The 13,924-nt window shown below is 42.0% G+C and overlaps 1 protein-coding gene across 1 annotated transcript in view; it reads right to left on the reverse strand.

The window, feature by feature from the left end:
* Window positions 1–875: 875 nt before the first annotated feature.
* Window positions 876–13,924, reverse strand: part of LOC144689964 (interleukin-6 receptor subunit beta) — a 98,331-nt gene continuing 85,282 nt past the window's right edge. Inside the window, exons 12-13 of the mRNA XM_078557494.1 lie at window positions 13,576–13,657; window positions 876–2,150 (exon numbers count right to left, since the gene is read on the reverse strand). Of these exons, the coding sequence (XP_078413620.1) occupies window positions 1,746–2,150; window positions 13,576–13,657 (487 nt within the window). The 3' untranslated portion in view covers window positions 876–1,745. The remainder of the gene's footprint in view (window positions 2,151–13,575; window positions 13,658–13,924) is intronic.

Consider the following 13,924-nt stretch of genomic DNA (forward strand, 5'->3'; position numbering starts at 1 on the left):
TGTTATGCTACTCTGGCGGTGAAGATGGGGGAGAGTAAAAGAAACAGGTGCTGAGTTAGGAGGAGTGAAACAAAGCATGAGGGAGAGGGCAGGAAGTACCCTGGAGATGGACCACAGAGAAGCAAGAAGAACGGAGTGGTTGACTGCACTGAAGACATTTGAAAGGTCAAGCAGGACAAAGAGGTCTGGGTCACAGAGGTCATTCTGGGCCTACATTGGGAGATCAAAGGCAGACTGGATGACTGTTTTGCTCAGTCCACAAACATGACCCGATCTTTCAGTCGCTTGAAGTTTCAATGCATAATCTTGTTTTTATGCTCACATTTCTATCCTCAGCCTGCTGCAATGTTGCAGTGAACATAAGAACATAAGAACTAGGAGCAGGAGTAGGCAATTCAGCACCTCAAGCCTGCCCCGCCATTCATTACGATCATGGCTGATCTCATTTTGGCCTCAACTCCAATTTCCTGCCCTCTCCCCATAACCTTTCAACCCATTACTAATTAAAAATCTGTCTATCTCCTCCTTAAATTTATGCAGCATCCCGGCATCCACTGCACTCTGAGGTAGTGAATTCCACAGATTCCCGACCCTTTGAGAAAAGTAATTCCTCCTCATCTCTGATTTAAATCTACCGCCCCTTAGCCTAAAACTATGGCCTCTCGTTCTAGAATGCCCCACAAGGGGAAACATCCGCCCCACATCTACTTTGTCTATCCCCTTTAGCATCTTATATACCTCAATTAGATCTTCTCTCATCCTTCTAAACTCTAGCGAGTATAGGCCTAAACTGCTCAACCTCTCCTCATAAGACAAGCCCCGCATCTCTGGAATCAATCTAGTGAACCTCCTCTGAACTGCCTCCAATCTACATCCTTCCTCATGTAAGGGGACCAAAACTGTGCACAGTACTCCAGGCGCGGTCTCACCAATGACTTGTACAGTTGCTACAACACTTCCCTATTTTTATACTCTATTCCTTTAGCAATAAATGCCAAAATTCCATTTGCCTTCCTTATTACCTGCTGTACCTGCATACTAGCTTTCAGCGATTCATGCAGGAGGCCCAGTGAAAGCTGGAGGATCAACACCACATCTTCCGATTAGGCACTTTACAGCCTTCTGTACTCAACATTGAGTTCAACAACTTCAGACTGTGAATTCTGTCCTTCATTTCAAATCGTTTTCCCCAAGTGCCAGTTTGTATCTTGTTTTCATGTTTTTGCTTTCAGAGCAATCTGACCTTTATTCTGTTATTAGCACTTACTCAGGACCAATGCTTTGGTTCTTTACTATTACCATCACCACTCCCTTTGCACAGCTGAACTGGCCTTAAATGCAGATAACAAAAATCAAACATAAACCTTTCTTTGAAATATACATTCCACAGCTAATTCAAGGGAATTGCAAAGTGTAGTTCATTGGACATATTTCTGGCAACAGTCTTTGAATCAGCTGTTTGAGCAAGTTCTGCCATAGCCATGACCACAGTACGACATTTCAATAGTTCTCAGTTCCAAAGAAGTCATTTCGGACTCGAAACGTTAACTCTGTTTCTCTCTCCACAGATGCTTCCAGGCCGGCTGAGTACTTCGAGCACTTTCTGTTTTTAATCCAGATCTCCAGCATCTGCAATATTTTGCTTTTGTTATTACAGCATTTCAATAATTTGTTTCTAATAGTTACTGAGATTGCAGATTTTGTGGGACCTCAACATGATCAAGGTTTTTGACCAGCTCTGGATCTTAAGTCACAAGTATTCCCAATGGATTATCTTCTGCTCTCTGTATGCTGGTTTGGTGGACCTGTTGTTTCATGTAGCTCAGAATTAAAGAGTCACTCTGTTGATTATTGCACTCTGTTTCACTTCTGTTAGTCTGGATAACTGTATTACTGCCTCTGATAGCTGGCATTATTTGTCGGAAGTGCTCCATAGTTGTGTAATCAGTTACCTGTACAACTGGTGGTTTGTCATTGAGATCGCTTCTAGGTTCCTGACTTGCTATATTGTTTTGTTCATTCTCCTGCAGCCCATAATCTGTGAGTGCACTAGTGACCTCTTCAATAGTGTGAAGGCTTTCAAGTTCCTCTTCTGTTTCTGTTAGATGTGAGTTTGATTTGAGATTTAACAATTCATTCTCCAGATGTGGCTATTGATTCAAAAGAAAAAAACAATATGTATTAATGGTACCAATAAAAAAGTCCAAGCGATGTTTTCATTTATAGTAGGAGAAGCAGACTAGGTGGCACTAATGTTGGAGCTGAGAAGATGGAAGAGTGAGAGAGGCCTAGACAGAGAGGGGGATGTGGTCTTAGAGTTAATGAAGAACAGAGAGAGGATAAACACAGATGAAGAAATGAGATCCATGCCTATTATAAGTTTTATATATAACTTAATTATGAGTTATTTTCGGCTGACAGTTTCAAGTTACTTTTCAAAATCACAAAATCATAAACTCAAGGTTACGTTCCATGTATAGTAGGTTCTGGTATATACAGGTTTAATGTGGGACAGAGTACAATACCGTCCACACAGCAATGTAAGAAGGCACATGACCGAGAGTATGAGTTGTTAAAAAAGATTTGCTGTTAATATACTAAAGACGACGCAGCTTACTTCCTGGTGTCCGAAACAGGACTCTTCATTGTCAATGTATCAGTAGTTACATTGTCAGGGTTCAATAACAACCATCTTGTTAACTGGCAATTACACTGTATATCAATTACATTGTGAAGACAATTGCATTGTTAAAACAGATGATGAGCATTGGTGAAGAGTATAAATGGGCACCGCTGTAACAGCTGAAAGGACTGGGAGAGTCTGTTACACTGCGGAGCTGTCCTGAGAATAAACCAGCTTGAGGTAAGAGACTACCTTTGGACTCATTCTTCCATGCCAAGCACTTATTGTAGGTAACATGGTAGCAGAGGATGCACTTTAAGCTTTGATGGTTGATTGTTGTAAATGAAGCTTTTTGTCTCAATCCTGTGAGGGAAAAGATGCATACTGCCGCTGACAATTTAAGTTACAGAATGGTGGAAGGATGGTGCGAAATCCCAAGCTTTTGACTACCGATTTTTTTCTGAGTCTGGACCATGTCAGCAATGGAAAGCTGAAGTTGAGATGTGGACCTGAGTTACTTTGTTGCTCTGAAAGGAGCAAGATATGGCTTTGGCTTTATCATTATCAGCAAAAAGTAAGATTTGGAGTAAAGTATTTTCAGAATGAAATGTGGATGATTTGGATCACGAAGAGGGATTGGATCTTCTGTTACAGTTTTTGGGTATGTTTTACAAAAAGGATGATTTATTGGAAGCAAATGAAGCATGGTCAACCTTTGATAGATTTTTATGAAGACGGATGATCATTTGATGGAGGATTATATTATGGACTTTGAGACATGGTACAAAAGATTGAAGTGATTTGAACTTGAAATCTCGGAGTCTGTATTGGCATTTAAGTTACTTGATTGTACACGCATCTCTCCTAGACCAAACGGCTGCAGGTCTTAAGAAAAATTTCTGGGAAAACACTCATTCCCAGCCACTTTCTTAGCAAATACGAACAACTATGCCAATGAAACAAAGGATGGAAGATTCAATCGTGGCTGAATTTCGAGATCGACCAAATATTAGACAAAGATTCCAGAACAAAGACTGGGTTACTGACAGGCAGTCTGAAAATTTAGCCAATTTGAGAGTCGAGACAAAAAGCCGGTCTGAGATGCAGCCAATAGGTGTTTGAACTTGAAAAATACACGGGGAATAGTTAATCAGTGTGATTCTCAGTATCAGTGATGAAGTGCCCACAGTGAAAGAATCATGTTTTTGAGGTAACCCATGAGACAAACTCTTCTGAGGCTGAAAATGATGATGGTGACTGCCATGATGGAATTTTGTTTCAAACAGAGTTTGAATCCAGTGCCGGGTATCTTGATGGTCGATTTCATTCAGTTGTGCAGTTCTGGACATTGGTTGTACTTCCATGGTGTGTGGGATGGATCGGTTTAACTGCTACCTGAAGCCCCTTGATGAGGCAGACTGGGGGAAGGTCAAGGAGTATGAAAGCTCTATGTGCTTCAGGTTTGGAGATGATAACACGCTAATGTCTTCCAAAAGAGTGGTCAACCCTTGCAGGATAGCAGGGATCGGTCTGTTCATCAGTACTGATGTGGTCTCTAGTGAGATACCTCTATTGTTAAGCCAATCTGCAATGGAAAGAGGCTCAGATGACGCTACACATGAAGAATGATGGAGCAGTTGCTTTTGGGGGAAAAATGTAGACCTACATTTTACTCAGTCAGGCCATTACTGCCTGCCACTAAAGAAGTCAGATATTTCTCAAAAATTTCATGAAGTTTTGTTAACTTCTGGGAATAAGAATTTGGTGGACAAAAAGAAGATTATTTGCAAGTTGTATAGACAGTTTGCACATGCGGCACCATAAAAACTGAAAGCTCTATTGCGAGATGCTGGAGTGGTTGATAAAGGATACAATGGCCTTATTGAGCAAATCACAGCTCAGTGTGAAATTTGTATTAAATATATCGCAAGACACCACCACGTCCTGTTCGGAGTTTCACTAGTCAGGGAATTTAACAATGCAATGGCAATGGACTTAAAATTATGGGACAAGGATAGGGTGTTTTTTTTTTTGCTACACTTTATAAATATGGTGGCCAGATTTAGCCTATCCACTGTAATACATGGTAAGGACAATCGGACCATTGTCGATAAGGTCATGGAGAAATGGGTGGGAACAGGATTAGGCATGAAATTCCTGACCGATCATGAGGAATTTTGAGATGTGTGAAAATTTGAACATCATAGTTATGCACACTGCGGCTGAGAGTCCATTCAGTAATGGTCTGTGAGAGAGAAATCATGCAGTGATTGACGACATGTTACATAAAATATTGGCCGATCAACCAGATTGCAAATGGCGCTGGCATGGGCAGTGCATGCAAAGAACTCTTTGCAAATGGCTGAGCGTACAGTCCGTACCAGTAGGTGTACAGAAGAAATCCAAAGTTGCCTTTGGTGCTATCAGATGCTCCCCCTGCTCTAGAAGGGACTAGCATTCGCTCCATTTTTCTGCCCATCTGAATGCATTGCCTGCAGGCAGAAAAGCTTTCATTAAAGCTGAGGTTTTGGAGAAAATTTGGTGAGCCTTTCAGCACCGCATAAGACCATCGGAAATACAATTTAGACAAGAAGACATGGCATAATACAAAAGAGAAGGGCAGAAAGAGTGAAAAGGATAGGCAATGATGGAAAAGTAGTGTTGTATAAACTGTTAGGGTGCATTCTTTGAGGTTAATTGGCACTGACTATACCTTTTCTTGTTCTGAACAGAACATAGAAAGCAAAGAGGCACCGTGCACTTCATATACACACATTCATGCGCGTATGCGTACACACACATACACTAGGCAGTTACGAGGAGCAGACTATGGCAAATAGAGGTACGACTGACTATGAACAAAGTAGCACTGAAGCACAGAATAAGGCTATTTGTCCAAAAGGGTGACTACCCAAAGTAGGAACCAAGGTAACATACATGCCAGAAGGCCCAGTATGTGGAGGGATGCCACCATCATAGGGAGAGCAGGAAAGGCCACTGGTAAATACAAACATTGGCTAAATGTGCAGGATGAAGGACAGGAGATAAGACCCATGGATTGGCAAACTGAGGTTAATATGTGGAAGCCCAGAAAATGCAGTATGAGTTCTGACAGTGGACCAGAAAGTGGTTGTGACCCCGGGAAAAGATCACGGATTTGCAAAAGGGATTCTGCATGCATGCGCGAAAGATCATAGTCCAGGAAGAAAGAGGAATGTGAGTCGCGATCATAGTTTGACAAGAACAAGGATTACAGAGCAAGCTAGGAATGTCAATAAAAGTAGACGTCCTTATGACTGAGAGGTTTTAGTAGCTGTTCATTGGAAAATAAGCTGATAAAGGAAGCCAAACAGAAAGAGCTGGAAGGAATTTGGGGCATATGCTGAAATACCTGACAGGGCAGAGCCAGCCTTATCTCACAGGTCCATCCTGTTGAGGGGTTGCATTCAGTTAAAGGCAGGTGTTCTACTCGAATCACAAGAAGAAACTAACAGGAATCTTTATCATGCGTACTGACGATCTTCTGTGAGCAGGTTCTGTAGAATTTGAGCAATGGGTAGTCGAGAAAATAAAGGAGTTCAAGATTGGAAGTCAGGTTTCAGGGGCCTTTAAAAACATAGATTTTAATATTAAGCAGAACAAGTCAGGAGTGACACTGGATCAACGATCTTATTTAGAAAATGTTAGTTGCATCCCAATAAATCGGGTTAGATCCTCACAAAAAGAGGATACTGCATCCAAGGAAGAAACAGACCAATTGAGAAGTTTGACTGGGCAGTTGAACTGGTTGTGCACTCAGGCTAGACCTGATGACAGTTATGATGTGATGGAACATGCTACAATTGAGGAAATTCTGAGAGCAAATAAAACACCAAAGAAATTGAATTCAGGGAAATGCACACTCGTGTTTCCAGCCTTGGGTGAACCGGAAGGTATGAGGTTGGGTCATTTTTACCGTTGCTTCACATGTCAATCTTCCAGAGGGGTATTCTAGCACAGCCAGGTTTATCATATTCTTGGTGGGAGAGAATGCTAAATGTTGCCCACTGGCTTGGGAAGCCAAGAAAATTAAAAGGGTAGTGAAAAGCGCCATAGCTGCTGAAACACTAGCCTTAGTAGAAGCGATAGATATGGGGTCTACTTATCCAATATACTGATGGAAATACTATACAAGGGGCAACGTGAGAAAGGTTTGCCCATAGAATGCCATGTTGATAACCGGTCTCTTTGGGATAAAGCTCATTCAACGAAAAGTGTCACTGAAAAAGGGCCAAGGATAGACCCAGCTAGCATAAAAGAAATGTTAGAGAGAAGGGAGATCTCTAAGATACGATGGGCTGACACAAGTCACCAACTATCAGACTGTTTTACGAAAATAAATGCCTGCTCAAAGAAATTACTAAATGTATTAGAAGAGGGGCATCTTATGTAATAGTGACGAAATGGAAAACCATTTTTTTTCTTTGTAATTGTGTATATAAGGTAAAAGAAATGTGGGATCCTTAAATGTGAAACATGCGTGACTTTATTTCCTTCTGTTCGATTTGAAAAGAATGTTCTTGAATTTTTCAAAAGCTTTAATTTAAAGGAAAAAGAGGGGAATCTGTCAATGTATCAGTAATTACATTGTCAGGGTCCAATAACAATCGTGTTGACTGGTAATTACACTGTTAAGACAACGGCATTGTTAAAACAGGTGATGGGCTTTGGGAAAGAGTATAAATGGGTTCAGCTGTAACACTCCAGTGTGGAAGGGACTGAGAGAGTCTGCTACACTGCGGTAGCTGTCTTAAGAATAAACCTGCTTGAGGTAAAAGACAACCTTTGGACTCATTCTTCCACAACAAGCACTTCATGTTGGCAGTGTCCAGATCAAAAACACTTCTCACAAGAATGCAGAAAAACTCAACGGGTTCGGAACTGAAACAAACTCCCAACTGAAGCTGCAGACGTGGAGAAAATTCGCCAGAAAGAAAAAGCTCCAGAGAGAGAAAAGCCTCCTGCATAAGACTCAATGAAATCCAAATGCAGCAAGGAGAGCTCACAGCCTGCAGGGCTAAGATAAAAAAAATTTAAATTCCAGGCCAGCCAGTCCTGAGAAACCCCTTTTTCGTTGTCAGAAGCGCCGTTTGACAGAAACCCGCCATTAACCCAGATTCCCCGACTCCAAGTCTCAACATGTGGCTTCCCAGTTTGGCAAAAAAAAAATTAATTTAGTAACAAATTTCATTTACTTCCGGTACCTCGCAACTGTCCGAGCAGGGCCTGTGGTTCTTTTATGCGTCTTGACTCGCAAAGCTATACTGTGGGTTAAACTAAGTCAGCATTCCGCTAACCCACACGACCGTTGCAGACCATTCCTTCAGGCAGGAGTGTGCTGCCGCCATTTTGGAATGCATGACAAAAAAAACCCAGCGCAGAAAGTTCCATCGTTCGGCAGTGAACGGCGATATCATCGTGGAAGCTTATAATCTCTTAAATCTGTACCCACATTTTAAAAAAAAAATCTTAAATCGATCACAATGTCACGCTTGCAGCTCCACTGGGATTCGCCATGGGCCAGACCAGTCAAAGAATTGGAGATTTTGGAGGAAAAGATTTTTAAGATACCGCGTTGCTACAGGTTTAAATAAAATATCAGAAGCAGAACAAGTCGATACACTTCTTAACTCTATTGGGCTAATTGCAGATGACATCATTGCTCAACAAGCTATTGATGAGTCATCTGCCAAATGTGATGATGTTTTAAAATCCTTCGGTGTTTATTTCAACCTGAGATATAATAAAATATTGGAGAGCCGAATTTAATAAGGGTCCAACTGCCCGGAGAACCTGTTTGATTCCTTCATAAGTGATCTCTACGGGCTGGCAGAGGGACATGAATGTGGAGATTTTAAAGCCTGAGCTCGTCCGAGACAGAATCGTGGTGGGTGTTGCAGACGATTCACTCTCTCTGACTTCCTACAAGCTAAAGATGATCTTACCCTAGAAAGGCAATCCAGTTAGTTGAATTGTCCGAGTTATGTAGAATCATAGAAAAGTTACGGTGCAAAAAGAGGCCATTCAGCCCATCATATCTGCGCCAGCCAGAAAGTGGAAAAAGAAACTAGCCGCTCATTTTAATCCCACTTTCCAGCACCTGGTCTGAAGCCTTGCAGGTTACAGCACTTCAGGCGCAGATCCAGGTACCTTTTTTAAATGAGTTGAGCGTTTCAGCCTCAACCACTGATTTTAGGCAGTGAATTCCAGACACCTACCACCCTCTGGGTGAAAACTTTTTTCCCCATGTCCCCTCTAATCCTTCTACCAATCCCTTTAAATCTATGCCCCCTGGTAATTGACCCTTCAGCTAGGGGGAACAAATCTTTCCTGTCTACCCTATCTAGGCTCCTCAAAATTTTATACACCTCAACGTGAACAACACACCATCCTCAGGGGAGAGAACACTACGTGGGGCAGAAACCAACCCTCAGTCCACCATATCAGGTCACAGGAACGCAGGGACCATCTAAGTCAAGTAGAACAATCCCTGAACCGCCCAGCAGAGTGACCTTGCCAGCGCTGCGGTGCAAAGTGCCCTCACAGGAGAGGTCAGTGTCCTGTGAGTACAGCCCAATGCTTCCACTGCAACCCACAGGGACGCTTTTTGGTAAACTGTCCAAATCAAAACCCCAGCCCCGCACAGACATCCCAAAGGTCATCCACAAGATCAAGACCAAAAACCCTGAAGAACATACAGCCATGCTCCTTGTGTGACATCAGAGAATGTGGTTCTTCATGTTGGAATGCTGAAATCCTGGTAAATGGTCATCTAACCAATTTTGAATTTGATTCAGGTGCCAGCATGACAGTGCTGTCAGATGAGGAACCACAGCACCAAGGTCTTTGAATTCTTACAATGTACATTCCTTGAACTAATAAGGTATGGCAACAAACAGATCCTTTGAACTGATGTACATTGTCTGGAAACAGCCTTTCTCTCTTCTGTGCAGGGATGCCTGCGTAGCCCTAGATCTCCAGATGGCAGAAGATGTCAAGACTACCACGGTTGTTAGCCACCCAGAACAGCACAGTCCCGAGTCCTCAAACACTAAAGAGTATTCAAACTCTGCTTTCACCTGTGACCTCTCTTCTCTTTTTGTGGAGCAGGTTTGTCCACCATCGTTCCAGATACTGGAAAGTCCCCAATGGTCAGAACAACTTAGTGCACATGAGATTACCATAGTACCTCCAGTGGAAGTGGTACCAGAGAAGGATCATCAGTCTGATGATGGTACAGTTGGTAGACACACCAACCACTGTGCACACACAGCAACTTCCAGCCAGTGTGCCAGAACCACAAGGGATGCTGGAATCTCATAGCAGTCTCACACCATCAACAACAACAAACAGAGGCGAGCATGCTAGTCAATCTTCTTCTTGCCACAGGAACTCCCTTCTTCATCCTCGAGAGAGCTCCCTGATGGCCCAAAGAGAAAAAGAAGAAGAGGCATCGCCATTACAGATGAATATCGTTTTGACTGCCCCACAAGAGTAACAACAACCAGGCACTGCCAAACCAGCCAGACCAACCAGGCATGGTTTAACATCAAGCATTGGAAGAAATGGGTGAAACCAAAAGCCAGTCCACCTCCAACCTCCAAGCCAGCAACAAGAACCAGAGCCTACCACTCGCCCATCAGAACGGTGAATGAAATGTGGGCAGGTTATAAGGCTTCCAGGCTGCCTGAGCCTCTAACTTCAGGGACTTGAAAGGGGGAGATGGGTAGCGAGAATGTTGTTAATATTAATACTGTAATAATGTTGGAATAGCATTAAGGTTGTAACAATAAGGTAAATGACCAACACTTATAACAATCTAAAACTTGAAGTAAACTAAAGTAACTCCATATCCATGGGATAAAGACTTGAAGGGAGGTGTAGTAGTTGGGTTTGGTACATACAGGATTAATGTAGGACTGAGTATAGTACTACCCACACAATGATGTAAGAAGGCACATGACCCAGAGCCTGGATCAGTCTAGAGATGGACAGAGGTGTGTAAAGACCTAGGATCATGTCAGCTCTATACCTGTACGCTCTACTGTATATATGTATATAGTTATGAGTTATTAATAAAGACTTGCTGTTAATATACTCAAGACTACAAAGCTTATTTCATGCTGTCAGAAGCAAGATTCTTCAAATATCATCACCAGTAAATTAGATAATTGTTCTATTAAAGCAAAAATTCCAGCCATGTCATTGTGTTGCCAGGATGGATAACCTACCGTTTAACCCCTCACCTATTGTAAGGTCTGGTGATGGGGTCTTGATTTGCATATTCAAGTTGCCGAATGCGTGTTTCAGGTGGGCACCCTGGACACTTGAAACCGACCAACTCCAATTTAGCAGATGGCACACTTCCAGGGTGTGAGATATCACAGCAAACAAAATTGGATCTGCTCCCACCCAATGTTAATTTTTCACCCAGAAAATAGGCACGACAAGGACCAATTTCTCCCCATCGCATCAAAACGCTGCAGACTTATTTCCTGGGCAATAAATAGATTTTGTTACCTCAGTCTCACGCTCACACAAACACCTCGTCAAAATATGAAAACACAAGTTCCTTCACAAACTCAATAGGTCTCTCAACTTAGGAATGGTTAAAACTAGCAAGTGCGCTTGGTGAAAAACATTTTGAGTATAGACTTTGATGCTAAAATCTCATCCCAGAAATTCAGTGCAGTACTGATCATAAATCTGAGAACTGTAAATGGTTTCCTATCACAGCATTACCGTTTCCTGAAAACATCACAATTTTCAAGGGTAATGCTGTGTTGCAATTTTTAAAAATTATTTAGCATTTTTTTTTCGTGGTTATGTACAATTTTCTACTGATGTTTTTATCCATCTTTTAAATCAGGCTAAAAAAAAACCAGTGAAATAAACGCAGAAAATGTTGGGAGATACTTGGGTTAGGCAGCATCGGTGGAGGGAAACCTTTAACTGGCAAAAGTCTTGTGGAGGCAGCGGTGGTCTCAGCCATCAGCTGCAAAGCCGGCAAGAGCCTCGCCTCACGTCTTTTGGTGAAGGCCCGCTGCGTCACCTGCCAGTTAGGAACGTGATAGACCAAAGAGCTGCCAGCGGTGGCTACTGGAAGAACGACACCCACCCGTGGCCTATAGGATCGTTGCTGGATCCTGGGCCAGAGGCGAGTGATAGCGGAAGAGGAGGTCATGGGTCACGGGGTCATGGGGAGAGGGGCTGGCAGCAGGGACAGAAGTGTGACTCTCAATTCATACCAGCTGTGGTGGGAAGAGGCCCTTAATTGGCCACTTAAAAGCCTCAATTGGGGGCGGGTTGGAAAGGCTAACCATGGGCCTTCCTGCTACAGGCTTAATCGGGGTGGAGGTGGGAAGGTGGCAGAGTCCACACCCACCACCCTGATTAAATGCCCCTCTGCCACAAGACTTGCCACATGGCGGGGGGGGTGGGTGGGGGGGGTGAAGGGCACAAGATTCCACCCATAGTTTCAGGTAAATGACCCTTCAGGGCTGATGAAGGGTCATTGGCCTGAAACATAACTCTGTTTCCCTCCATAGCTGTTGCCTAATGAGCATTTCCAGCATTTTAAAAAAAAAATTCATTATCCCAATATCTGCAATATTTTTCTTTTGTAATTAATTTTCATTATATGGAATGTAGTTACAACGAATCCAGACATTTTCCTGTTCATCACAGACTATAAGAGAATTAAAGTGAATAAATTGTTTTGTGATTAATAAGCTTTTAGAATTGATATTACCATGTAACTAGCGATGCTAAGGTATTCTGTATTTTAAGGTTTACAGTGCTTGAGGGGCCAAACTTTTGTCTGGGTGGGGAGGGTCTGTTTCATTGTGCAAATGGCCACACTTTCTTTTTTTTTGGAGGAAATCCGACTTTCCTCCGCTTTCCTGACCCCGTGTCATTTTGCTCTGACCTTTTTGCAGTTCAGGAATGTTTAGCATGGAAAAACGCACACCTGCCCTGCTGAAGTCAGATTCCCCATTTTTAAATGTGGCATGAACATTGGATTGCCATCATTCTCATCTGTTGTGGGGGGGAGCCCATTAAAAGCACGCCAGGTTTGAGAATTCGTGAAGAAAATGGAAAACCTGCTGAGGGTATGGGAACATTCTGAAAGGTAAGTGTAAAATGTTTTCACACCTTCAAATGTTGCTGTTAAGTGGTGTATTGTAATGTAGATATGTTTTTAATGCAGTGGTTCATCATAGGGATCTGTCCTGAAAAGGTATGTGGACCCTTACATTGACCAGCATTGTAAAATTGTTCACATGCTATAGAACTTTTTCCAATGGAGGAAGTACCACAATGCAGTAAAAAAAAAATTACAAAATGTCCTGTCAGCCTGTGCTGTCATCTTTCGAACTGTGATTTTAAATGGAGTGACAGCTTTGGTTATAAAAGAAATCTGCTTTTGACACTTGGAAAAAATATCTAACCACCTGCTCCCATCTATTGATTGATAGGCACTCTGCTTTGATATTGAATAGAGCACTTACTCTTCTTTCCATCTCAGAGTACTCTCTTGTATGGACAGCTGTGGTCATTATGAATGCTTGGCTGAGTTTCAAGTGCTAATGGGTTTCAGCACAGTAGGTATTCCACTCATTTGAGGATGAAGGCCAGTTTTAAGAGGTTGCAATAACAGATTGTGCCTTTGATATGGTTTGACACAAGCTAATATATACAAATATTACAAGTTTTTTTTCACATACCAATTCATTTTTTCTTGATATTTCTGAGTGTGTGTTTGATGAAGGCTTTTATTAGATAATAGGTTTATTTTCCCTCCAAGGAATGTCAAGTATTTTCCCTTGATATTGCATGGAATCTGCGGACTGTACATAGTGGGTACTGGATGAGTGTCTATGGAGGTGCATGGTAACAAAACGATTACATACCAATGATGAACCTCTTCTTATAATCTGGATTGCATGACTATTTCCAGGATTCGGTATACTTGGCCAAAACATTTTCTTTATTCTAAAATTAGAGTTATTTGCAATGTTAGATTTTTACAATGGCTACATTTAACACATAGAGTTGTACATGATAGAATGCCACTGTGCAAATTAATCTTGTGAGGCAATTAATTTGACTTTTCACTGGCTGCCCATGGATTAATCTGTGACATTTACAATTGCACAACGAATAATAAATGTCATAAGGACAGTCCTTATTAAATACAAATAAAACAATTCAAGAAATTAACATATGATTCACAGGCTAATTACAGAAACAAGGAGCCAT

The sequence above is a fragment of the Cetorhinus maximus genome, chromosome 2 (genome assembly GCF_964194155.1).
Source record: "Cetorhinus maximus chromosome 2, sCetMax3.hap1.1, whole genome shotgun sequence".
NCBI classification, from domain to species: Eukaryota; Metazoa; Chordata; class Chondrichthyes; order Lamniformes; family Cetorhinidae; genus Cetorhinus; species Cetorhinus maximus.